This window comes from Corvus hawaiiensis, chromosome 15 (genome assembly GCF_020740725.1).
Source record: "Corvus hawaiiensis isolate bCorHaw1 chromosome 15, bCorHaw1.pri.cur, whole genome shotgun sequence".
NCBI lineage: Eukaryota > Metazoa > Chordata > Aves > Passeriformes > Corvidae > Corvus > Corvus hawaiiensis.
Window position 1 is genome coordinate 2,611,229 of NC_063227.1, and position 27,106 is coordinate 2,638,334.

Genomic DNA, 27,106 nt, shown 5'->3' on the forward strand with positions numbered 1-27,106 from the left:
GTGGCTGCTCCCTTGTTTCCATAATTAAACGTCATGGAGTCTCTGGGGCAAAAGAAGAAGAGGAAATGGGGTGAAATGCAAAAAACTTCTTTAAAGACTAGAAGCCATATTCTTTACAAATAGCAAGATAAGAACGGCTGGGTCTATTTTTTATTATGTTTATTAGTAATAATTTCTCCAGTTGTGTCTGAAGCAGTCCAGGCCAGCCACTTGTCACTGTGAAAGGTGGTTGTGCATGTAGCTGAAGACAGCTGGAAAAATACAGAGCAGCAGGTAGAAGATGGACGGATGGATGGATGCAGAGGGTAAGTACACGCAGGGCCGCAGAGGAGCAGCTCCGGGCTGTCGGGACACGAGCCCGGCACAGCCGCAGGAGCCGCCGCCGCCGCCGCCCCGCCGCGCTCTGCCCGCGGGTACCCGCCTCCCCGCCTTAAATACCCCCCGCGCGGCGCTCCGCCGTCACGTGATGGGGGCAGCCCCCGGCCATTGGCTGGCGCGGCCCCCCTTCCCCCCGCCTCTCGCGCGCGCCGCCCCCTCGGGCCACGTGAGGGTCGAGTCACGCGATTTCCGGGAACCCGTCAGGAAGGGACATAAACAAACAAACCCGGGGCCGCATGGAGGGGCCGGGCCGGGGCGCGCGGGGCGGCGGCCCCCGCTGAGCGCGGTGAGTGAGGGGCTCGGGGAGGCCGCGGCGCTCCGGGGGGCTGCGGGGCACCGGGGGGGCCGGGGCTCGGGGGGCCCGGGTGGTCCAGCGGGAGGAGGCGGTGTCGCCGGGCAGGGGGCTGCAAGGAGGGGAGGGAGAGCGGGGCGGAGGTGTCCGCCCGGCTGCCGAGGGCAGCGGGACGGGAATGGTGCCAGCGGCCCCTCCGCTCCGCTCGCCCGCCCGCCGAGGGGGTGTGGCTGCTGGGGCCGCGGGAGAGCAGCGGTGCGCGGGGGGTGTCCGGTCCCGGAGCGGAGCTTTGGGGCCCGCTGCCGGGGTGGGCGCGATGAGAACGGGCAGCAGGGACGGAGCGCGGGCTGAGCGGAGAGTTGTCGGCGTTGTCCTCTCCAGCCTCCGCCCGGCAGGAGCGGCCCGTGCCTTTACAAGGAAAGCGAGTCTCGCAGCGAGCGCCGGGGAGAGGAAAGCACCGTCCTGCCGTGGAGCCCGGCCGCTCTGCCCGTGCGGGCGGAGGGGCTGCCCGCGAAGGCAGAGGAAGGCTCGGCAGGTCCTGTACTCCTCTGCCTTTCGGGCTCGTAGTCGCCTCCTCTGCTTGCGACCTGTTTGAATGCCCGGGACGGCCGGGGGTGACCCGTGGGCGTGCGGGGTCTGGGCGTGCGGGGTCTGTGTGCCCGGGCGCGTTGGTGCCCGGAGGGCGGCTCCGCTCCAAAGGCTGCGGGGTGGAGGTGGCGGAGAGCGGTCGCCGGTCTGCGAGTGCGGGGCAGGGTGGGACGGGACCGTCCCCGCTCCGGCGCGGCGTTTATGTAACGACAGGGCGGGGGGACGGCGGTTCGCTGCGAGCCGCGGCCCCGGGAAGGGGCTTCTCCCGTGCAGCGCGGGTGCGCTCCGGCTGCCCGCAGCCCTGGCGGGGGTCGCCGGGCGGGGGCCGCCCCCCGCGGGACACGGGCCCCTGGGCGGTGTGTCCGGCGCGGCGGGGCCGGGGGCGGCCGGGCGGGGCCCCGGGGCGGCGGGGGGGGCGCGGGGGTCGCGGGGCCGCGGCCGGCGCGGCGGGAGGGGGTTTGTTTACATGTCGCCTCACCCTATCTTGAAAGGGCCGCTGGGCGGGTGAACGGCGGGCGTGGCGGCCAATGGGAGCGCGCGCGGCGCAGGAGCCGGCCAATGAGCGGGCGTGGAGGGCGGGGCGGCAGCGGCCGGGGTAGGCTGCGCTGGGCGCTGGGCGGCGGGGCGGCCATGTTGGCCGGAGGTGTGTTAGTGGGTCAGGGCCGGGCCGGGGGACGCGGGGTGGGCACGGGCACCACGCGGGGCTGTGGCTGCGGGGGCCACCCGCGGCCCCGTCCCTCCGCAGCGCTTTGCCTCAGGGGGGCTGTCCCACCTGGGCGTCGGGACCGGCCCGGGGCGGTGCCCGCGCACAGGGGGTCCCGCTCCCCGCGCTGAGGGGAGGACGGGACGCGTTCCCGTCTGCTGCTCCCAGCCCGTCCCCGCAGATTTGGGTTATAAAACATCCGTGAGTTCCCCGGGCCGCCTCAAGAGCCGCCTACGGCTCTCAGCGTGTCCCCCCACGGGTGTCGAACACCTCTCCGTGTCTGGTCCAGGCTCACGCGGGTTCCGAGCCGGGAACACGTTGCCGAAACCCCCTCGTGTCACCGACGACTCAAACCCAATCTTTATTATTCCCCCTTTGTCCCCAGGGTCCGCACCCTGGGCGTTATTCCCTGCCCGCGGCATCACTGCCGTGCCCTCCCCCTGTCCCTGCCAGCCCCGCAGCCCACGGCATTTCTCAGGGCATCGGCTGCTGGAAGGGATCCGGTATCCAGGATAATTTCTCTGTCACACTCGGTATAAGACGCACGGTGTTTATTCAGCCTTCCCCGTGCAACAGGCTGAACGGCTTGGAGCACTGCGAGCTGCCAGCTGAAATGTGCGATTCTCACTTAAAGTGATCGTGATCTTTCTGTTGCTGCCTCTCGAGGGGTAACTTGTTGAAATCATGCTCCGCATAACGTGCAAAACAGAATGAGATTGTCGTATTGTCTTTCAAACGCTTCTAAATGTGTTAAAGATTGCGTTTAAAAGGCCTCTAAGGTCGCTTCTGAGCATCCTTGTGGGGAAGGTTAATTACGATTATTATTAAATGTGTTTTCATAGTAAAAATTATAAAGGAGCAGACTCAGGTGCCTTAGAAATGTTACCGATTTTTATTGTTGGCAGCTTAAATGAGAAGTCAGAGTTTCTATGGAAAATAAATCATAGGATCCCAGAATGGTTTATGTTGGAAGGGACCTTAAAGACAATTTAGTTTCAACCCCGTGCCATGGGCAGGGACACCTTCCACTAGCCCATCTTGCTCCCAACCCCATCCAGCCCGGCCTTGGACACTTCCAGGGATCCAGGGGCAGCCGCAGCCTCTCTGGGTGTGATAATTCTTCTGCAAGAAACCTTTCCTGCTAAAACAATCTCGGTGAGATTCCTTTTTAGATGCACGAATAACAGAGACCTCAAAAAGTGTCCATAGTTTACCTGAGCCAAGAAAGAATTGTTCTGGGTTTGGTGGGAGTATTCCCTGATAAGAGCGATCTGCAGCAGAGGCATCAGGCCACCGAGCATCCTCCCCAGGTGGTTTTTAAATAATGAGAGAGGCAAACAGCCTTGTGAGGGACAGAGACTGAAGTCCCTTCAGCATTAGCAGGAATTAATTGGGAACAAACAGAAGCTTTTGTCCCACTAATAGACCGAGAGTGTGGGATAAATAAGGGAACCCACAGGTTTAGATTCCCATGGCCTCGTGTCCATGCTCTGTGGTTTGGGAAGCTTAACTAAATGTTTTAACATCAAAGCTTGATAAGGAGATTTGGCACTGCACGAGAAGTGCTTGAGAGTTGGCATTGGTGTAAAAGTCAAACCAAAAGTTTTCTGAAGATTGTAAATTTAAGGTTTCTACCTTGCTGTAATAATTTCCCTGATTTTTTTTTTTTTTTAAAATCCTTCTGGTTTTAAACTGTTAAGCCTTGGGGGGTTTTTTTGGTTTTTTTTTTTTTTTTTACTTTTTGGGCAATTTTGACTGATGCATTTTTTAGATTTGCTGCTGGCTTTGAAGTATTCGGTACAGATGCCCCATTTCTAACAAGAGTATAACAATCATAATTTCACGGTATGAAGAGTAGACCAGACTGTACCATTCCCTTCATCATAAGACTTGCGTTATTTCTTGTTTTTTTCCTGGGAACTACAGAATTAATTTTTCTTTTAGTCTGAAAGACTCTGTCAGAAAAAAATGTAGGAACAGCTATCCTGTCAGGATGTAGAATATTGCTGAAGATTGGAAGCCGAATTGTTGTTTAGTTTTGCTTTTGTTTTTTGTCTTTGCTTTCACCCTACTCTGCTTCACAGGAAATCTATGGCTCAAAAAAATTTTAAATGTTAGTTTTACTACTAATTCTCGTGTGCAAACAACTCTCCTAACTCTGCAGTGTTATTTTAATAAAGGTTTATGCTATGAATATTTTAACTTTAACAAGTTTTTAATTAATGGAAGTCTGTTAATATAGTCCTAATAAGTTTAACATGTTGCACATCCCACTCTTGGCACTAAAATAAGAATAAAATCTCGGTCTTTGTTCCAGAACATACAGAAAAGTGCTTCTAGTAGGAATATATTAATCTGGGCATAGTTGTTACAAAATTTGTTGATGCAGAATGTTTGTTAGTCTAAAAAATAGTCACTTTTTTGTGCTTCTGCCTCTTGCATGATGGTCAATATCAACACAGTCAGGGATATAAACACGGGCTAGGGATGCACAGATGGAGCAGCCCTGGGAGAAGGCCCTGGGGGTGCTGGTGGGTGAGAGCTGGACCTGCCCCAGCCCTGAGCCCCCCGTGCCCTGGGCTGATCCCCCGGCGTGGGCAGCAGGGCAGGGGGGGATTGTGCCCCTCTGCCCCTCTCAGGTGAGACCCCACCTGCAGAGCTGCCCCAGCCCTGGGGCCCTGCACAGGAAGGAGCTGGAGCTGCTGAGAGAGTCCAGAGGAGGCTCCAGGATGATCCGAGGGATGGAGCAGCTCTGCTGGGAGGAAAGGCTGGGAGAGCTGGCATTGTTCAGCCTGGAGAGGAGAAGCTTTGGGGCAGGGCCTGAAGGAGCTACAAGATGGAGAGGGGCTTTTTACAAGTGACAGGACAAGGAGAAATGGCTTCACACTGACAGAGAGTACATTTAGATTGGATATTGGGAAGAAATTGTTCCCTGTGAGGGTGGGCAGGCCCTGGCACAGGGTGCCCAGAGAAGCTGTGGCTGCCTCTGGATCCCTGGCAGTGTCCAAGGCCAGGCTGGACGGGGCTTGGAGCAGCCTGGGCCAGTGGGAAGTGTCCCTGCCCATGGCAGGGGAGTGGAACCAGATGATCTTTAAGGTCCCTTCCAACCCAAACCATTCTGTGACTGTGATTCCATCAGTCTGTGGGATCTGCCTGTTTGCTGGCACAGCTGGAGCACCCCCAGAGCTGGGAATTGGCGTTGGCATGGAAGGTACCTGAGTGCTGTGTCCTGGGGGCTCATGGGCTCTGCTGCCTGAAGTGTTGTGTGTGTGATTGCAGACCAGAGCTTCTCTTTAGAGGTATCACTTCCAGGTCTTGCAATCTGTCTGCTGTGGGCAAGTAGGATTGGAAAAATAACACTAGAGGAAGAAGGGATGGTCAGTGGAGGAAAGGGAACAGAGACAGTGAAGTAACAGTTTCCCTCTCCAGAAGGGAAGAGGCTTAGAAGAAGTGAAACAGTCTGCGGATCTTTAGTTCTTCTAAGTGGCAATGCTCCATCAGACTCAGGGTCTGAGGGTCTTAAGCAGATGTTTTCTCTCCAGGACAGAAAAAGCAAAGAGCATAATGCCTTAGATGGTCGTGCTGGCATTTTAATAGAAATCCATCACCAAGAAAGTAGAGGGACTTGGCTGCTTCGGTGAGTCCAGGAATGAGATTGCAGTGGGTGGAAGTACAGGAAGACATTTTAAAAGAGTGTCTTTGCTCACTGCAGTGAAATAATAATAATACTAGTGAACGTAGTGTCTTTGTGCTGGGGGAGAAAAGTAAAAGAATTTTTTAAAGTCTGGCTAATAATTGAAGAATCATGGAGAAAGAAAAAAAAAAAGAAACATTATTCAGAAACAAAAGTAAGAAAAATACAGACTCATTGAGATTGGAAAAGACCTCCAAGACCATCGAGTCCAACCTGTGGCTGATTGCCACCTTCTCAACCAGACCGGAGCCCTGAGTGCTATGTCCAGTTGTTCCCTGGACACCTCCAGGGATGGACTCCACCCCAGGCAGTCTGCACGTTCTCAGTGTGAAGACTGCCCTGAGCAGAGGGTGTTCTATAATAGAAAACAAGTTGGCATGAACTGTGGAAGGAAAAAATGTTTTTAAGAGACATGCAGGAGAACTTCTTGCATCTCTAACTCCCGTATTTCATAAAATGTCCAGATACAGCGAACAGTGCGTGGTACATAATGGTTCTTTCCAAGCACATGGCGTAGTTTTTGTGCTTTCTCTGAAATTCAGAGTTGACCATGAATGTTTTGGGCTGAGCTTTTAAGTTTAGTACTGGCAGGCTCTTGTGAGCTATTTTTTTATACCTGCATCAAAATTGTGACTTCAACAAGCTGTGCTGCGTGATGCAGTCACCATCATGAAAGTGTAATTGTTCCTGTAATGCACTTACAGCAGGCATTTAGCTGCTGGGATAATAAGCGCTGTGCAGCCAACAAAACAGCACAGCCACGCTCCATGTGCCTTTCCAGTGGTACAAAATACACAGCTGAACTGGGCCAGAAATAGCAACTTTAGTTACAGCCACAGTACAAATGATTCACGCAGGTGACCGAGGAAGACTTTGAGGTGCCAGGCTGAAAGCTGCATTTTGGGGTTTTCTCTGCTAGGGGCTTCTTTGGAGGTGCTGTAGTGAGGCAGGAGGGTGTTTTAGTGGCCCAGGGAGGCAGCACATGCACAGGAGCTGCCTGTGTGTCCTAAGTGCTGCATGTTCGGAGTTGAGCTCCTGCTGTGGGCTGGGTTAGAGCAGTAACCCCAGGTAATGCACCCGCTGCTCCCCTGAGTGAAATTCAGTCTTTCCGGGCATCTTGGAACCACCATTCCTCTTCAGAAAGTAAATACTATATACAGGGGATTATTTTTAATTAGGATTTGTCTTTAGATTAATTAGGTGTTAACTCTAAGGCTTTGGTTCCTTGTTGATGACTGATGGGATTTTAACCAGCGTACATGTGCATGCTTCCATCAAATTCTTAAATGTTAAATGGACGTAACTCTTCCTGAGACCACAGAATCATGGAATCGTTTGGGCTGGAAGGGACCTTAAAGATTATTTAGTTTCAATCCCCTGCCATGGGCAGGGATGCCTTCCACTATCTCAGGCTGCTCCAAGCCCCGTCCATCCTGGCCTTGGACACTTCCAGGGATCCAGGGGCAGCCACAGCTTCTCTGGGCACCCTGTGCCAGGGCCTCCCCACCCTCACAGGGAGGAATTCCTTCCCACTACCCTGTCTAACCCTACTCTCTGTCAGTGTGAAGCCATTCCCCTTGTCCTGTCACTCCAGGCCCTTGGAAACAGTCCCTCTCCATGTGTATTGTATCTCGGGTGCCCTGCCCTTCCTCAGGCCCCAGTGAAGGAAGGACCCTCCTCCAGGAGCAGGAGCGGGAGCAGAGCTTGGCACTGATGTGACTTCACATCTGCAGACACAGAACCAGCTCCGGGCCTGGCTCCTTAATCACCTTAATGTGATTTCCCTGCAGGCTGTTGCCACAGGAGCCGGCACCCTGCCCGCTGCCTCGGGCTCTGTATTCCACCTGTGTCTCTGCATTTGGGAAGGGCTGATGGAAGGCATTAATGGAAATTGTCCTGAAGTAGAAATTCCTGCTATATTTATCTTCAATAATTCTTAGTGCTGCTGTACTTGAGCTCTGCCACAGCTCTTTTAGTTCATTCAAAGCTGCATTCATTATCGATAACACAACAGCTGGACTATTCTTTTCCAACTCAGTCTTGGGCTGAAAGTGCCAGTAATGATGAATTCTGTAAAAACAGGACTTTAACTGCAGCCTACAAATTACTTTCCTTCGCAGCAAGTTCCAAGTTTACACCTGTGCTTCCATATGTGTCACTGACTTGTGCCATACATCTTTATTTACCGGTTCGTGTAGAAACACTGGGAGTTAAGTATAAACACCAGGAGTCTTTTAATGATGATCTTGATCTTTCTGGGAAATTTGGAAAGCAGTTGGAAGTAGGGCTGCTTTGTTGGGAGCATGAAGGACGCCTGGATTGTGCAGCTCCCTGAGGCAGTGTCTTTCTTTTCATGGCCTCACTGTGTTTTCCCCCTCCACAGAGCTACTAAGAAAAATCCTATGTTGTGGAATAGTTGACTAGATCCTACTGGGATTCAAGTCACATTTAAGTATTAATATTATAAAATGTCAAGAATGAAATATAAAGAGAATTACAGGAATAATCGGATTAGCTGATACACTGCTCTGACCTGGGAGGACATGCACTGGCGTTCTCAAATAGTGCAAGAAGTTTATCACTCCAGCCTTTGAGATGGTAAAAGTATTTTAGCCTTTAATGTTCGTTTTGAGGATTTGGAAGTGATCCAGAAGCTGGCACCTGGAAGTGTTGGTTGGTTGTTCCTGAAATCAGTGTCAGTACAGATGAAGTTTCACCCCCCTTGCTGGCTGTGTGTGGAATGGCTTGAGGGCCATGTTCTACCAAAAAACACAACGAAGAATAACCAGTGAAGAAGCAGCAAATGCTTCCTTTCTTTCCCCTTTGTGTCATGGAGAACTCTGGCAGTCTCCTTGTGAACGCAGGTGGTGGCGGTGGTCTGGTGGTGCTGTCAAAGTATTAATCTGATGTGCTGGTGAAAAAAGCATCAATCTGCGTGGAAAGAAAGTGTTCAGGTATTTGGGATCATAACCTTCTTGTGTCTTTCTTTGTGTCTGAGAACGTCATATGTTTGTTGTAAAGAACAGGCCCTTTCTCCTAGCCCAGGTGAGGCTGAGAAGTGACTCAGTCACTCCTGCCAACCCCCAGGTGGGGAGGACCAGTCCTGCTGTGGTGTGGCCTTTGCTGGGTGAAGGGAGATGGGGATTGCTGAGGCACGAACTTCACTTAAAAGCTGCTTTTAAATAAGTAAAGTAAAGGGTTCCCTGGAGGTTTTGGAGCAGAAAGGAGCTTTTCTCACAAGGAACTGGATCGTTCACCGCAGGGCCCTGTGAGGATCGGCCACTCTGGCAGGGGTAGCGAGGGTTCAACTGAGAGCCCCTGTGTAACTGGACCTGTAACTGTTGTTCTTTATATTCCAGCTGCTATTTGCAAAGCAGGGTGTTTTGATAAGTAAAGACTTCTTTGCATAGTGTCTGTTTTTACCACAGTCTGATGGTCCATATGCTAAAGAGGACAAACTCGCTGAGATACTATCTGAAAGTAGGAATAATCACGGGGATGCTGTCATGTGCTGCTGGGGGAGGATTCTGAGCTGTGGGAGAACACTTAGAGTTTACTATTTGTTTTTCAAAAGAAGAGAATAAACACAGCCTGAGCAGATTGCACCAAAGTCTGACTTAGGAGCAGTGCTGAGTGAGGGTTTTCCTTACACTGTTCAAAATGCAGGAATAAGCCGGATATGAGGCTCCAAAGAGTCATTAGACAAACATCTGAAGTAGAGCAGGTCTATAGAAACTCCTAAACTGGTAAAACTACCAGTAGATAAATTGGTCCAATTTCAACATATGCCTTATTTGAATTAATAGAGAATATATTTTATTAGACAGCTGTGAGTTTGGCACAGTTTTTAATTTGTTCTCTTGGAGAAATCTGTCTCTTCCACTCTGCTGCCGGATGGTTTCTGTGATCCTCTACCACTAGATGTTGCTATGTGAGTGATTGATGTAATCTTATCTGATGCTGGGTGGATTCATCCCTGAAGAAAAGAAGATACCACTGAAGCAGCATTTTTGCCTGTTCTGAAATTTGTATTTTGAGACTTTTGCCTAAGACATTTTTAGAGTTTATTGCCTCTGTTACATTAGTCATAAAGATTGTCTCTCTCTTGGATACCCAGCAGTGTGCTGATTATTGTTCCAAATTTGGCAGGGTTTTCTCCTCAGGTGTGTCTATAGAGCTGCTGGTCTCAGCAGTGAGGAAAAAAGGCAACAAAATGTAACTTGGCCAAAAATGGTTTTGCAGCAACTCTGTTCTGTAGCATCTGTGGCTTTTCATTCAATGAAAGATGGCAGGGGAAGAAAATTTCTATACATTCCAGCATGAGGAAAAATCAATTTTCAGGGGAAATTCTTGCCTTTGGCTGTTTTTTAAGCTTTCACCTTGTTGATGAAGGATTGCTCACCTCCTTGGGGGTTTGCTGTGTTTCTTCTGCACAGAAATCTACAAATAGAAAAGCTCCATCAGGGTGAACTGAAGTTATCCTAAGGAAAAATTTCATTGCATGGATAGTGTAAACTCCCTGAGACTGAAGTAAAGCTGGAAAGGAATCTACAAGTGAATAAAACAACAAGTTTGGAATTGGATTTGGGGAATCTGGGCTTGGAAATGCCTCAGGTAAGTCTGCTAGGATTTTATTTGCTTCTGTAAAGAATTTTGCCTCTGTTTAAGAACAAATTTGACCAGCACTAGCAGGGAGAATGTATAAGATATTAAAGGATGTATATTTTGTAGGGTCTGTGCTGGAAGCTGTGGTGCTGCTCTTGGTCCTGTATTTGTTCAAGCCGCAGCCAAATTGTCTCTTGGTGAGGGAGGATGCCTGGAGAGCAGAACAGCCTTTTATTACTGCAGTGATTCACACATCAGCACACTGAATGACTTTCAGCAGCACAGTGTTTCTCCCTTCCCAACCCTCAGGGTGAGAGTGTCTAGAAAAGAAATTGAGGTCTGGAATTAAATGTAGCAGAAGGCCTTGCTGCCCATTCCCTGCATGCCCAGCCATCCTGCATAATGCTTTTCTGCCAAATTTCACTTCGTTCTTGAGAGAGAGGTAACAATCTTCATTCAGTTGTCATAGATTTTGCTTTCCTTACAATTTATATGGAAGTTTTATGAGTTCTAATGGCTCTAAACACAGTCAACACTGCTTTAGTACAGGATGATTTGTATTAGGGGGAAGACCCTGCCTACTGATACTCCCAGATCTTGCCAGGACTGGCCCTCATCCTCTGCAAATGCCAGCATATCCCAAAACTTGGCAAGCATAAGACTTTCAAACCAACAGGGAAGAATGAAGCAGCAGTGAGTGCTCTTGAAGCTCTGGGGCGAATAGAAACGTGTCCTTTGATTGCTCCCACATGTTGTCAGCTGCTCTTAAAGCATTCTCTGGCTCTGGGGAATGATGGGCTTATCTGTGGAGGTAAAAACCTTCAGAGACTAAGAGGAAATGGTGATCCTCTTTCTGTTTGACTGAAACAGTCATTCTGATAAGCAAAACATCTTTCTGTTTGTTGAAGATGAAAATGTGCCTTTTTATATCATCTTTGACACATCTGTCCGTTGTGTTGTAGCCCAGTGTGAGTGGAATGGACCCTCCTTTTGGGGATGCCTTTCGGAGCCACCTGTTTTCAGAGCAAACTCTGATGAGCACGGATCTCCTGGCAAGCAGCTCGGATCCAGACTTCATGTATGAACTGGTAGGTCACCTGTGTGTGTCCAGAACTTCCTCTCCTTGACTTAACACCAGGTTCCTGGAGTGATAAAGGGGTGTTTGTGCAAGAATGCTGGAAGATTATTCATTATTGCTGGCTGCTAATTAGGGAAGAGCTGGACTGCTTGTCCAGCAAATGTGATGCTTCCTCAGCAGGCACTTCTTCAAAGTGGCCATTGGGACAGGCTCAAATACACCTTCCACTATCCCAGGGTGCTCCAAGCCCGTCCAGCCTGGCCTTGGACACTGCCAGGGATCCAGGAGCAGCCACAGCTTCTCTGGGCACCCTGTGCCAGGGCCTCCCCACCCTCACAGGGAAGGATTTCTTCCCTGCTCTGTTCTACTTCACCCAGGCTGTGAATGCAGGGAAAGGAAAATAAAAGTTGACTCACAAACTACTTATGTGAGCATTCCCTTTTTTATTTTCTCCCTGCATCAAAGGAGAAAGGTCACTCGTGGTCATTAATTGGTTGTGTTAGAATGAGGTTTTCCAGGAACTGGTAAACTCAAGCATATTCTGTTAAGAACACAGCAAAGATTGACCTAGATTATAGAGATGCCTGTGATGTCGTTCATATTTTAAATACATGGATATTGGTACTGGTTTAGTTGCTGATGAGCAGATGAATTTGCTATAGCAGGGAAATACAGTGTCATTGGAAGAGCAGTGTCTTCAGAAGGATCTGTTGCTCAAGCACAGAAGCTGAGCTCCATTCTGACCCTCAAAGGAAGCTTTTAGGTGAAAGTTGAGGTCTCTTCCTATGTCACCATTCTCTCACTCTTCACTGGAATTGAGCTCTCCATACCAGATTAAGTAGAGGAAAGAGATGATGGATACTTTTTTTGTATTAACTTTTAACTTCTCTTATTGTGCACAGGACAGAGAAATGGACTATCAGCAAAGCTCCAGGGACAACCTGCTTTTCATGGAGGACTGCAAAGAGCTTGAGAACCTGGAGTCTTTTACAGACATCCTGGACAAAGAAGCTGCTTTCACCTCCAAGTGGGAGCAGTGGGATACCTACTGTGAAGACCTAACTAAGTACACTAAATTAACCAGCTGTGACATCTGGGGAACAAAAGAGGTGGATTACCTGGGCCTTGATGACTTTTCAAGCCCGTACCAGGATGAAGAGGTGATAAGCAAAACACCCACACTGGCTCAGCTGAACAGCGAGGACTCCCAGCCTGTCTCAGATTCACTCTATTACCCTGATTTGCTCTTTAGTGTTAAACAAAACCCTTTAAATTCTTTGTTACCTGGCAAAAAAATTTCAAGCAGAGCAGCTGCGCCGGTCTGTTCCTCCAAGAACGTGCAGGCTGAGGCCGCGCTGTCGGACTGTGCCCAGAAGGCCAGCAAGCCTGCCAGCCAGCCTGCTTCCAGTACACAGATCATGGTCAAGACCAACGTGTACAGCAATGAAAAGGTGAACATTCATGTTGAATGTAAAGACTATGTTAAAAAGGCAAAAGTAAAGATCAACCCCTTACCACAGAGCAGGCCCGTGCTGAGCCAGGCGCACGCTGACGCAGCGAAGGAAAACACCTGCTACTGTGGGGCTGTAGCAAAGAGACAAGAGAGAAAAGGACTCGAGTCCCCCCATGGTCACAGCACACCTCCTGTTTTGCCTTTTAAAGAGACTCAAGAACTGCTCCTCAGCCCTCCCCAGGAGAGCCCAGGGCTGGCTGTGGGGGAGAGCAGTCTTTCGGCCAGCACGTCCGTGTCGGACTCCTCGCAGAAGAAAGAAGAGCACAATTATTCTCTTTTTGTAACAGACACTTTGGGTGAACAGTCAGCCAAAGCAGACCCTGAGGAAGAGGAGGAGGATGAGGATGATATTGAAGACGAGGACCATGATGAAGGATTTGGCAGTGAGCACGAGCTGTCTGAAAACGATGATGAGGAAGAAGATTACGAGGACGATAAGGACGATGACATCAGCGATACCTTCTCAGAACCAGGTACCAGCATTGTTGGGCTTTGGGAACGTGGAGGTTGATGGAATTGTCCTCTGAGTGGGAAGGAAAGCTTTTGAACTCCTGCTAGTTACAGATGAGCAGCACTGATCTTAAATTGTGAACTCTCCTCCCACGTTTTCTAAGTGCTTTGCAAAATGCAATTAATTCAAAGTGTACAAGGTCTCTGTGTCCCTGTTTGGTGAAAAACTACATAAACTGTGGTCATGCAACAAAAATAATAATAGAGAATACAGGAAGCCCAGCTATAGGCTGAGGCTAGAGAAGCTGCCTGTAAGTGTGACCTTCTTTTTTTGTGGCTCTCTGGTAGGATGTGTAGAGCTTTCTAGCACTTCTTGTAGCTGTGAATTTTTTCAGAGTTGGGTCTGTCAGGATGAAATCATATCCTGAGTGAAATGATTTCATAATTACTTAAGTCCTGCTTGCAGGTACAGTTTTCCCACAGAATCCAAAGAATGGCTGCCACTGAAACTAATAAAATCATTTATTGGTGGTTTTCAGCAGTAACACTTAGTGGGTCTTCAGAGGATACTGAATTCCTCTCTCCTGCCTGCAGAAATGGAGCTTTAACAGCAGAAATAAGAACTAACCTTCACCTAGAAGGTAACAACACAGCAGCATTGTATAAAAATAAAACAGGCAGGGAAAGCGACAGGATTGTAACCACGTATTAATTTCATTTCAGAAATTATTACAATATTCACATCTTATAAATGTCTTGTCGTAGAGTACAAGAATGAAAATATTCAGACATTAGGCAATATGTTACTTCGAGGGGACAAAGCAGCTGAATTTTTTCTTGTTGAGAAGAGCAGCTTCCCTAAAGCTTGTCAGTGTTTATCATAATGAACTCTCAGATGAAATTATTTTCTAATTAAATTTCCTGAGTAGGCATTAAACTCGTTAAGCATTATGCCCTTTATGTTACTTTCACATGCACACAACACATTTTTATTAGCATTTTAAAGCCTCTTCCTCCCTTCTGGAGTGAACTCCCTCTGCTTTGTGGGGCCCTGAGCAGCTGTTCCAGCTCTGCAGCCCATGGGGGATGTGTTGCACTGGAAGCCTGGGATCCATGAAACAGAGAGGTTGTATTAAATGCTGTGGGTGGAATTAATTAATGAACTATTTTACTGACCAACAATCCACATTCTGCAGCAGTAACTGAGGATCTCGGCTTATCCAAGCTTGCCAAACCCTTCCACAAATGAAGCCTAAAGCCATGCACCTCAAATGTGGTGATGTTAAAAATTTTATCATATATTTTGTCTATTTTAGAAGGTAACATCTCCAGGTATTCTAATTATGTCACTCTTGTACTTGGTGTTGCTTTTTTACCTCTAAAGGTGAATACTATGGGTAAAGTATCTAAAAATAGGCGCAGCACAGGAAAATTAAACCTTCCAGAGCTCTGAAAGCAAAATCAGTTGGTATTTTGAGTGAGGATGTAATTTACTGAAAGGACAAAAGTCTACCAGTTATTGCTGGCCCTCTCATGTTTTTTAATACATGATTTGCTTTTGCTTGTTCTTCATGTATGTTTTTAGAGTGAATGAGATGCTTTCTTCAAGTGTTATCTGAGGAAATATTTAGATACAGTGAAGGAGAAATAGCTAAAAATGTGACTGGCTCTCAGGCAAGTTTGGACAACAGTGTTTTTATTATCACCATGACACAGATTTAGCAATTTTATTCCCCTGCAAAGGTAGTTTATTATGGGAATGACCAGCCCAGGCCTTTTCTAGCATTTAAATGTGATGGGTTTTGCTATTACTGAGTATGTTTTTCCTATTTCATTTAGTAGAAGGACTTTTAAATGACTGTTCCTGCCATCAAGTAGTCAGGAGATTCCAGAAATGGGAAATGCAGCAATTTATTCAGTTGTCAGTAGCACTGGAGAAGAAATTAGTGGAAAAGTGCTCCTAGAGACACAGAGATTGTTTTAAGAAGCTGCATTAGATCAGCTCTGGGCACCTGGACCATCAGCTGGGGGAAAACCACTCGAAATGATTTGCCAGAAGTCTCTGTGGTGAAGTGGTTAAGAGGAGGAGCTCTCTGGGTTTGTTTCAGTGGGGCTATTTTTGGGTTTCACCTGGTAAGATGCAGCAGTCATGTGCACACTGTTCTCTGTTCTACTTCATTTAACCCTGGTGAATTTAAACCCGAAACCACAGTGTGAAGAAAGACTTTCAGGAGAGGTTTGTGAAGGGCTTCAAAGTTAAATACAGGAACCCTTTCAGATTTCTTAGAAGCCTGCCCTGCTGTGTGATCTTTGCTAAGAGGAGGAATAAATACAGTGCAGAGCAGCTGGACAAGTTTGTGTGTTAGGTTAGGACACTGCACTGGGTTATTTTATGTAACTTTATAATGGTAGCAGGTCAGTGTTGGGGTTGCAAGGCAGGATGTATTAAGTCAATGTAATTGAAGTTGCTAACTTAATTACAGTTTGAATAAGCAAACAGGAAGTCCTGATTTTAACCTTCTTGTACATTTGTCCACTTCAGCTCTTACAGAGATTTGTTTTCAGTGGTTGGATTAATTCTGTGTTATCATGAAGATGGGCTCAATTTATATATTTCTATATAATGAATCACATAGCTTGTTTTTTAGGGGGAAAGTCAGTGGTCTTTTTGAGAGTATTTTGATACTTATGTCAAAAAGCATTTGAGTAAAATGGAGCTACAGTTACAAATATTTATGGTATTTGAAACTGTATTTAATGTAAATTGTCAATAATTTTGGCTATACAACACATGTTTTATAAAGCATATTTCATTGTTTGATCTGCCTTTAAAATCCTGTCTTTCCAATAAACCAGAGAATCAAAGTAAATGAGTTGATGAAATGATGAGAAACAGAACTTCGGGATGGATTTCATCCTTCTGTGTACCTGACTTCTGTTCATGCATTGGGTTATGACGTGAGAGTCAGACCAAAGCAAGAAAGTTTGGTTTTCCTCTTTCAACTGGTTTTTCAAGTGCAAACAGACTGATTGAATGGACTGTTTTAAAAGGAAGAAAGTGTTCTTTGTGCTGGTGGAAGATGAAGCAGAGCTGAAGCATATGGGGTCAAGGCTTGCTAAACCTGCAGTCCATACATGGGTGGCTTTTCCTTAAGCTCCATCGGAGTATGTGATGTTTAGAAATGTTCCTTTCTTAAGTAAATGTAAACTATTAGCATATTATATAAAAGGCAGTGCAGTGGTTTGAGATTTTTTTTTAACCTTAGTATAGGTTATCTTTATTTTCTAAAGCATATCTGGGGTTTGAAAACCCGTGGTTTGTGTTTACATAGTTATGGTAAAATATTTCTGTGGTGTGGACAGTGGCATTACAATTTCCATGTCCTTCATGAGCAGTTCATCATATCAGGTGCATCATAATTCACCTCCAGAATATTGTATAGCTTTACCATGGATCATTTCTCTTCATCCCAGTAATGAGGAAGAAGAGGATGAACAGTGGGTGTCCAAATCCCTTCAGCTTAGATGGCCCTTTGGTCACTGTCCTGATAACAGAGCCCCTTTCTCCAGCCTCGGAGGGATCAGTGGTTGGATTTATTCCCTGAAGGTCTTTGGACTCAAGGAACAGCAGGATTTGGACTCGATCCTGAGGGACTCTTCTAACTCAGAGTATTCTATAATTGAATAATTTTTTTCTCTGTTGTCTTTTGCTAATCCGTCTTTATTATCTGCTTCTCTTCCCATGCTTTTTGTCAAATGTGGAGGTGAGTTAGGGTTGTGTTCCTGCCAGTTCACGGAGGAAGTTGTCAGGATGGGAGAACACTGTCCAACATCTGCTTTCTGTACTTGGCACTGCTGGGATTGTGGGGGACTACGGTTTAGGGGGTCAGACAGCATAAAGGGACTTTAAATGCATAAATAATTCGGTTTTTTTCAACTAATGAAGCCCCATCAGTGGCTCAGTGTCTGTCCCTGGATTTAAGGCAAGTACCCAGGAGCAGTTGATGCTGGAACCAAGTCTGTTACATAATGCAGAACAGATCTGTCTGTGGTTTTTCTCTTAACTTGAATACTCAGTCTGCTGCTAAAAGGCTACAAACAATGCTGTCACCAGTACATAAACAACCCCCTGCATCCTTTCAGGGTATGAAAACGATTCTGTGGAGGATTTAAAAGAAATGACTGCAATATCCTCTCGCAAGAGAGGCAAGCGAAGATACTTCTGGGAGTACAGCGAGCAGCTGACACCGTCCCAGCAGGAGAGGATGCTGAGGCCATCCGAGTGGAACCGCGACACGCTGCCCAGCAACATGTACCAGAAGAACGGGCTCCATCATGGTAAGAGAGAGTCCTGGTCACAAATGACACTCTTCTCCTTGTGACACCTTCAGTAGCCAAATTCCCCTCCTTGCAAGTGCTGGGAAGTTGTGTTTCGGCCATGAAAATTCAAACACTCTGAGTCTGTTGCTCTGTTACCAGCGTTCTGCAGTGCCCAAGGGAGGCACAGTGAACACACAGTAGGGACTTTCAGTGTGGTTTCTTCCAGAGGAGTGTGGATGAATTGAGAATTGTGACTTCCAAGGGCTCTCAGTGGAAACCCCGAGAGTTCAAAGCTTTCTCAGTGCAATACTGTAAATATTGGATGGGTGGCTTGACTGATGTTTGCTCCTCGTGGCTGTTCCTGTCAGTGCTGCCTGTGTTAGCAGGAGGCTGGGAGGGCTCTGGGGTGCCAAGTTCAGGGGGACTGTGGTATGAACTGAGGACAAGCACTAAGGCACAACTGTCTCTCCCTGCTGCTCCCTCCTTGTTTTCCCCCTGTGAATGCAGCTCAGTGAAGCAGTTACTCCTCTGGGAATAAACTATTTCCTTAAGATGCCCTCTTAGAAACTTAAACCAGTTGCTCTAATAACTGTGATTTATTCCCAGTGAGCAATTACTGCACCACAAACATGATTAACATCACCCAAAACAAACCACTCTTAGGGGTATTTTTGTTTTCTTGTCACAGGACCTCTTTTAGGCTGCTCCATTTGGTTTTGGCTTTGAAGAAGCAAATTAAACCAATTTCCCTGGTTGTAAGGTTAATGTTCCCTTAGAGTTGAAAATTACTGCTTTTAACTTTTTTCTCTTAAATTGAAAGATTTATTTTTTTTTATTGTTACTTGTAGATTTATTCAGGGAAGGAAGCATTTTTTTCTTCAAATCTCCTTAGTTTTTAAATGCTTCTTTATCCTGTAGTGAAATATCAGTACTTAAAGTCCCTAACACTGCTCTTTCTCGTGATGGAGCTCTGAACAACCTGGTTTAGTGGAAGGTGTCCCTGCCCATGGCAGGGGGTGGAAAAACATGAGTTTAAGGTCCCTTCCAACCCAAGCCGTTCTGTGATTGCATTATTTTATATTTATTACTAAACAACAAATAACCAAACATGCCTGCAGGACTCAGTCCCACCAGACACTTGGACACTTGACCTTTAAGTCAAGTGCAGAACCAGGCCTTAAATAGTGTCAAATACATACAATAAAAGGGGTTAACTGGCCTTTATGTGGATCACTTCATCTCAGCATCACTGAAGATTGTTTCAGTACCAGGCCTCAGCACTCTTTCTTAGTACAGAACTTTAGCAATAAGATTATTTGGGAATTTAATCCACTTGAGTGTGCAGGAGGATATTTTGGCTGACTATGAGTTAACAAGTTTACAGCTGGAGCAAAACAACAGGGTTTGAACTTGTGACATACATTTTTCAGCACAGTTGTGTGTCTGCCCTCTGTCACATCCAGTGGCCTGGCCAGCAGTATTTGCTCTTATCTGATTTAGATAGAATATGAATTGTACAAAGCTCTTTGTCTGGAAATGCTCTTTCTATTGTGAGAGGCCACAGGGATCACCTGATTCCGGCCCATTCTCCTGTCAGGAACAAAGGAACCTAAACTGCACCCAAAAAATGCCTATTTAAGAGTGTTTTCTCACAAGTTTATGTATGTATTGTGTCACTTCCCAACCCATTTTTCTGTATATTTAAAACAGGAAAGTATGCAGCAAAGAAATCACGGAGGACTGATGTAGAAGACCTGACTCCCAACCCCAGAAAACTCCTCCAGATTGGTAACGAGCTGAGGAAGCTGAATAAGGTGATCAGTGACCTGACACCCGTCAGTGAGCTTCCCTTAACTGCCAGACCCAGGTCAAGGAAAGAGAAGAACAAGCTGGCTTCCAGGTATGCACTGGGAAAAGCTGCAGGGATGAGAAAATTTGGGTTGCTACAAGTGAATGATAAAGATCTAAATAATAATTTTTGCCCAAAGAAATCCTTCTTCATGTGGCAGCTCCTGCAATGGGAGTTGCTGTTTATCAAATGGGAATTAGCAGCTTATCAAAAAGCAGGGCAGCTGGCACCTTGGGAGCTGTGGTTTGTCTGTCCTGTAGATAAAGATGTGTTTCCACTGGAATTGGCTTCCTTAGCTGTGGGGCAAACAGCTGGCACAGTGATAAAACCCACAAGTGTCAAATGTGAGCAGATGCAGGTGGCAGAGTGTTTTCAGTGAAGGTGAGTGAGGATGGATGAGTTTGTGCATCACAGCTCTGGGAGGTTTGGTTGGTAAGTTCATGTGGCTCTTACTACTCTGCAATTTCTGGTAGTGTTCTAATTTTTCCCCTCTTCTTGCTACAGGGCTTGTAGACTAAAAAAGAAAGCCCAGTATGAAGCCAATAAAGTAAAACTCTGGGGTCTCAACACGGAATATGGTAAATACAACTCTTCCCATCTTAGTTTTTCTTTTATTTGGACAAGTCTGTGTTTTGCACCATGATGTAACCTGGCTCATAGAGAAAAGAGTGGGTACAAACCCAGCAATTCTGTTGGTACAAAACCAGTCCATTGACTAAAGTGAATGTAAATTGGGTTACCTGCAATGTCGAGCTACTTTGCAGATGTAAATTATGTAAATGTATGCATGTGCTGTAAATATTATTGAAAATGTTGGTAATATTTGATGTAACCTATTCCATTTAATTTTACAATACGTGTGATGTGGCACCTTTGGCACTTACAGATAGCTGTGTGTAGATAACTGTGACTCTCTTCCTGGGGAATGTGCTGTAAAACTAATCTTTTTTTTTCTTTGCAGATAATTTACTCTTTGTCATCAACTCCATTAAACAAGAAATAGTTAATCGGGTGCAGGTACCTAAAGATGACAGAGGAATCAACATGGAACAAAAGTTGAACATACTTATTAAAGACACTCTTGGTAAGCAGTGAACTCCATGTATTTGCCATGAAGACAATAGAATCATAAATGCCCTGAGTTGGAAGGGACCTCAAAGCTCCTCTCATTCCACCAGGGACACCTTCCACTATCCCAGGTTGCTCCAAGCCCTGTCCAGCCTGGCCTTGGACACTTTCATGGATCCAGGGACAGCCACAGCTTCTCTGGGCACCCTGTGCCAGGGCCTGCCCACCCTCACAGGGAAGGATTTCCTCCCAATATCCCATCCAGCCCTGCGCTCTGTCAGTGTGAAGCCATTCCCCCTTGTCCTGTCCTTCCAGGCCCTTATAAAAAGTCTCTCTCCATCATGTTGGCTCCTTCAGGAACTGGAAGGCCACAATGAGGTCACCCCAAAGCTTCTCTTCTCCAGGCTGAGCAATCCCAACTCTCCCAGCCTTTCCTCCCAGCAGAGCTGCTCCAGCCCTCTGATCTCACTACATTGAAATGCAAACAATTTCTGAAATAGAGGAAAGAATGAACCCTTTCCTGATTTCAGTTGTCCCAACCAAAGTGTCCCCTGGCTTTGTGTCACCCGTAGGAATGTGCCATGAGCAGTGACCTGAGAGCAGCTTCTCTTCCCCTCCCCTTTCAGGACTTCCTGTGGCTGGACAGACGTCGGAGTTCGTGAACCAAGTCCTGGAGAAGACGGCAGAGGGGGACCCCACCGGCGGCCTCGTGGGGCTCCGGATACCCATGGCAAAAGTTTAGGACAGGACTTGAGCTGCTCCTGGGTCAGGTTCCACCTGTGCTGTCGAGTTCCTCGTTGTAAATGGCATTCTGGTCTGCATGTCAGCTTAGCATTCTGTAAACACTCACCAGTAGGTTCCATTGGTTTCAAGTAACAGTGTAGGAAAACAAATCACAGCATGGTAGAAAATGCTGCAGAGCATTTTTGGACCATAAACCAGATAGTTTCAAAGCTGCTTTACGCTCAAGGGCAGAAATGAGAGTTCTCTTTCAAATGATCTAGGACCAGAATATATCACTTTTGTTTTAGAAGCAAAAATGTGGGTTTGGCTAGTGAAAATTTTTAGCGTTTGCCAGACATTGTGACAGGTTTATGGTCCAAGTGAAGTAAGAGGAAGCATTTTTTTGGTGAAGCTGTCAATGTAGGGAGTTTTTTGTTCCTTTTTTTTTTTTTTTAAATAATTGGATTTTCTTTTCTTGTTCTTAAAAAGAACCAGTAAGCTTTCTTTGCAACCATTAACTTGTACATAGCACACGCAGCATTAGAGCTAGTGTGCCATATAAGACTTTAATTTTCTGAGCTTAATAGAGTATTTAAATGTCTGTGCAAGCAAGAGAAAAAAAAAGTATATTCTTTGTGCCTTGTATTTTGTGGGGAGAGCTATCAGTATAAGCTGGTAAAGTTTTGTATGAAGAAAACCCTGAGGGGCAAAACCAAGCTGTATAGATGGTGAGATTTTAGGTTTTAATGTATTTGTTCCAGCTCTTAAAAATTTTTGAATGTATATAGGAATATGTTGAAAATGTAGATATATGCCACAGAGTCTATGTATTGTATAAAAGATGGCTCTAGAAAACTCAATTTCGGTACTTTGGCCGGAAGAAAACAAATACTTGCACATTAATGCGATTGTTTATTTTTGTACCAAAGACAAATGCAACTGATATGGCGAACTGCCAGTCTAAGTAAAGTTTTGCACAGCTTATATGATACTGTACTGAATGTAAAAACAAAAGAAAAAAAGAAAAAAAACTAAAGGTCAGGGTTAGGGATCTTACTGAACTGTGAATTTTTTTGTTTGGGTCCAATTATCTACAGAAGGAGCATTCATACATAACAATATTATTTTGCTGTTCTTGTAGTTCGCTTCCATGGTAGATAAGTTGGTGGCCGTCTTGGAGTCTTTAAATCTTTTTTCTCTGCACTTACTGTAGGAGATTTTAATATATTTGGATTTTAGTAAGCTATTGGTAAAATAGTTTTCGACTTTGAGAATTTAAAAAAAATTTAAAAAAAGTATTTAGCTTGTTGTAGTATACTTCCACCAAACAACCAAAATAAAATTATTTTTATTGTAACGTGTATATATGTAAAGAGGAAAAAAAAAAGAGCTACAAATATCTAATTCCTTAGTTGCCACTTTTCCAGTTGATGTATTATTATGCATGTGATGTTTCCAAGGATCAACACAGGCTTCAAACAAAACAAAACAAAAAAATTTATAGACTTTTATATTTTTGTACAGGTATTTCGAAACTAGCTTCTTCAGACTTATATGTGACTTATTCTTGTTAATTCAGTAGTTTCTATGATTGAGGAATATTAACACAAAGTTCTTATTTGCTCTTCTGCTAATAAGAGTTGGCTTTGTAGTCAGTGTTAACGTACAGATTAAAAGCTTTAGCCTTTGATGAGAAAGTCCTTTATCTCAAGGCAAGATCATTCTCTGGTTTCATGGACCCCCCCCCTTTTCCTCCCTGTTCTTTCTCTCCCTATTTAAAGATGACAAAACACTGTTTACTGAAAATAGAAATACCAAATATTTTCAAATGTAGCTGCTGAAAAAAAAAAATGCAAAAGTCCATGAAGGCTTTCTCCCCACTCCCTTTGGGGAATTTCTCCACTTCATTTCTAGTTTGTCTAAGTTTGTTTGTACTGTGATTCCTTTTTGTTTATAAGTAGATTATTTTTATATCCAAACTTGTACTATAAGAGAAAAAAGCCTGAATTGGTAACAGTGCAGGAAGAGTGGCTGGTGAAGGTGGTGGCCCTGCCACACTCACAGCTTTCTTGTACCTAAATATTTTGGAAGACTCAAAAGGGAGGAGGAGGCCAAAATACCACTACTGAGCTGTACAGAAAGTCTTTCCTACAAGAGACTGAACAAATACCCAGGGCAATTTAGGCAAAACTTTGTAAATCCACTTAAGACTTGCAAAATCTGAGTGGAATGTGGGTGTTTTCGTTTGAGGCGTTTGTGTTGTTGTTGTTTGGCTGAGGTGAGAATTGGCTGCTGCTTTCCACGGTGGGTCTGGTGTATTCCTCTTGTTCTTGTGGAGCTGCCCAGGGCCCCTAAAACCCCGACAGAGAATGTGTCCTGTGAGGTGCAGGCCATGTCTGAGCAGGGCTGGCACACAGAGGTTGTCCCTTCCCCACGGGCAGTCCCTGTGCTCCATCCAAGCCCTGCAGGCGAGGCAGCATCTCTGAACATTGAGAGAGAGCAGTTTGAAATCAGGTAAAAACTTCTGTGACAAATTCAACTGACAAGGTATTTAAAAGCCCCTGTTTTTTACTGTCCGGGAATCCTGAGCAACACACAACTTTATAGCTTTTTATTTTTGTCTGAAAACCAGACTATGATTTTGGTCTCGCATTTCAAAGTAGACTTTGAATCTTTAGTGAGTTCCATACCCTCGCATTTCAGTGTTTCCTATGTATTATTTTAAGTTAAAGCTTTGAAATAGTTGAGCTTTTTAATGTTGACACTTTATTTTGTAACTATTTATATGTATGTATATCTTAGAAAAGCACTTTGTTTAAAAAAAAAAAAAAGAGGAGAAAAAAAAAAAAAAAAAGAAACTGCGTTTTATATGATTCCTGCCACTTGCTGCTAACTCTGGGCTGGTCAGAATGCTGCAGCGATACTTGAGATAAATAAAACCTGGCAGTAAAATGTAGAGTAAATGTAAGACCTTTTGCTGGTTTAACTTTATCATAAAGGTGACATAGGCAAGCTGTGCAGCTTTACATTTTAACCAGGGGACTCTGTGGCATTTAAACCGTCTAGAAATGGTTGTACTTTAATGCCAGTAACAATCTGCTTCCTCTAGTGTCATTAAAATATATACATTTAGTGTATACTTATCACAAACAAAAATCTTATAAGGGTATAAAAACCAACAAATGTACATGTTCTGTTTTTTGGCAATTGTGGCATGCGTTTTTGGGTGATCTTTAGAGAAGACCATTTTCTAAAGATTTTCAGTGTTCATACATAGTATGTGGATCTTAACGAAGTCCTGGGTTTTTTTGGTTTGTTTTTGAGTGTAGGCATTGTGAATATTCACTTTTAATCCTATATCCAAAAACAATGATATATTTTTTGATTTACTACAAACAGAAGCTCTTCCTTTTTCTGATACACTGGATTCTCTAGGATTTGTTTCCATATTAAAAGCATGCTGTCATAACTGCTCTTGTCGAGATCTCGTCAGTCTGAACGTAGGTGCCACACTTGGAATCGATGGGCTGCTTGTTCTGCTGTACCATGTATGACCCTCGTCCTCCCCCTCCCTTCATGACAGATGATGATGTGGCTTTATATTGTGCCTTACTTGTACATCTAGAACTAAATGTTATTCATTCCCTCTGAACTCGTCAAAGCTTCTGAGATGGAATCAGAGCTGATTAAAGCGTCCTGAAGCGAGTGTGGGTAGGTCTGATTTCAGTTTCTCTCAGTAGTCCTTTTGTATTTATATGGAAGACCAGTTTTTGAATGGCCTTGCAAAACGTGGGGGTGCTCCTGAAGGGTGTTTTTAAACCCGAAACCCCTTTTGCTAACGCTTCCTTTTATGGTTTATTGAACACATTTACTGATACTTGGTGAGTACTTTTTGGTTTTTTGGGATGAGAGAGACTTAACTGCTAAAGCTATGTTTACGTGTGGATGGGCTGGATTTTCTTATCATACCAGTTGAAATCATTGTGATTTAATAAAGCTGCATTGCTGTAAAGCTGATGTGAGAGTCAGGCTCAGCTGTGTTCAGTTCCTAATTTATAGATTGACTTTTTTCCATACTAAGAGGGCCAGGGGAAAGTTGGGGTTTTTTAAAAAAGCAAACAAACAAACAAAAAACCAACCTAAAATGGATGAAGGGTCTTTTAACTAGCTTAAAAGAAAACAGACACTTTGGAAATACAGAGGTGTCAGTTTAAAGTTTATTTTTAAAAGACACCCCCCCAATATTTATCTAATATTTGCCTTCATTAATGAAACAGCTTATTCACAAACTGTAATGACTGGATGTGCTTTTCTTTTCCGTAAATCATTTAAACATAGCTGGTTATTTTCTAAAGCTCTAAAAGGTTTTATCAGGAGAATTTCCAAGGGTTGCATCCAAGCTGCCTCCAGCAGAAATAGCAAATGCAGTTCTGTGCTTGCTCGTCTTCCTGAAATTCTGCTGAGGCACAACCCAGTTCGGGACCGTGAATGTCAGGATCTGCATTTGGCCTTGAGACCTGAGTTTCAAGAGTGCATCTAATCATGATGTTCTTTCCTTTTGAAGTTGGAGGCTTCAGTTGGAATCACCTAGTGAAGGGTGCTGCTAGATGGGGTCTTGGCTTGTTGACAGCTTTGCACACAGCTGAGGTTTATTTTGTTTACCCCAGGGATCGTGTGAAGTACATTTCAAACAGTTGCTGTCTGGGTGACTGATCCTTCTTGTAACTGTATTAAGGGCATTAGTCTGTTGAGAAAACACCACTCTTGAATATCTCCCAGTGGAAATTGGGATTCTTCAATGTCATTAATCAAAGATGGCACTTTTAGACTGCATCTTCTTTGCAGCAAACAAAAATCTCTTATCTTCTACAACTTACATTTCACAATATGCCATGTGTTCTCCCCAGTGCTTCTAGAAGGTGTGTGTGCACTCTGAATTATAATCCTCAGCCTCTTAGACATCCGGAACTTCCATGGGAGCAAGCAAATACTGGCTCTGCGTTTATTGTCTTTCTGATGAGCTGTGGAGCTAAAAGTGGAACCAGAGCTCTTTTAATCCACACGTGCATTTTTTTTGTTTCCCCCATAAAAGAAATAAAACTCCAAACTTTTTAGATAACGTCACTGGTCAGAGTTTTTCTGGAGTTTAAAATATTTTGTAGTTGGGTATCTTTTTAAGTCAAATTTGGGTGACTTCACTCACTCCTGCAAGAAAAACTTCTGGATTGGATTTGGTATTGGCAAAAGCACATCCCAGCCAATCATAATCTTCTGATTAGGAAACAGAACCTAGTAAGAAAACTTAATAATTTTAATCTCTCTTATAATGTAATGGCTATTCATACATTTGGATTGGAATCATCTATCCTCCCAGAATGTTATGCCCAAGGAAAACTTATTGCTTAGTATTTGTGGTTGGGTGAGCTCTTAAGGCTGATGGCACATGCAGATGCAAAAAAAGAAAAAGGCATTTTAAATGAAACATGGCATCCTGTTCTGCCTATGCTTGGGGTCATGATTGTAATGCTGTCCTTGATATTCTATAATCAACTTCCAACTGGAGCTCAGAAAAACTTACTGAAAGTCTTGTCTCTGTTAGAAAATAAACTTACCTTGTTCAAAGCATGATCTGTTAAGAGTTGCAATGTTAAATGTTGGTTAATAGTTGTGCAGTTTTATTTTTTTGAAAAGAGGCACAATTAAACTATTGACTTTGTTTACTCTGTCACCCTTGATCCCTAGCACTTCTATTCAGATACAAATTCATCAATGTATGCAACATCCTTTGTAATTTAAAATAAAAATTGTGGAGGAGATACTGTCTCGAATCATTGTATGTGTGGAG

The 27,106-nt window shown here is 45.0% G+C and overlaps 1 protein-coding gene across 3 annotated transcripts; it reads left to right on the top strand.

Moving 5' to 3' along the window:
* The first annotated feature begins 560 nt into the window (after positions 1–560).
* CREBRF (CREB3 regulatory factor) lies at positions 561–27,077 on the top strand. 3 transcript variants are annotated; one of them, XM_048319792.1, is made up of 10 exons: positions 561–664; positions 10,092–10,269; positions 10,387–10,702; positions 11,223–11,348; positions 12,241–13,324; positions 17,445–17,639; positions 19,332–19,521; positions 19,975–20,048; positions 20,432–20,554; positions 21,165–27,077. In XM_048319792.1, exons 4-10 carry the CDS (start codon positions 11,238–11,240, stop codon positions 21,278–21,280), a joined length of 1,893 nt encoding a protein of 630 aa, XP_048175749.1. In that variant the 5' UTR covers positions 561–664; positions 10,092–10,269; positions 10,387–10,702; positions 11,223–11,237; the 3' UTR covers positions 21,281–27,077. The 3 variants fall into 3 exon arrangements, with proteins under 3 accessions (XP_048175749.1, XP_048175748.1, XP_048175747.1); XM_048319791.1 differs by lacking the exon at positions 10,387–10,702; XM_048319790.1 differs by lacking the exons at positions 561–664; positions 10,092–10,269; positions 10,387–10,702 and adding an exon at positions 10,746–11,071.
* Positions 27,078–27,106: the final 29 nt, after the last annotated feature.

What these genes read in the sequence shown, in the direction of transcription:
- CREBRF (XM_048319790.1), top strand. Translation starts at nt 11,051, where the DNA reads ATGATGGGCTTATCTGTGGAG. An exon ending in AAGAACAAGCTGGCTTCCAG is followed by an intron (nt 19,522 to 19,974) that starts GTATGCACTGGG and finishes TTCTTGCTACAG; the next exon opens with GGCTTGTAGACTAAAAAAGA. An exon ending in GGGTCTCAACACGGAATATG is followed by an intron (nt 20,049 to 20,431) that starts GTAAATACAACT and finishes TTTTCTTTGCAG; the next exon opens with ATAATTTACTCTTTGTCATC.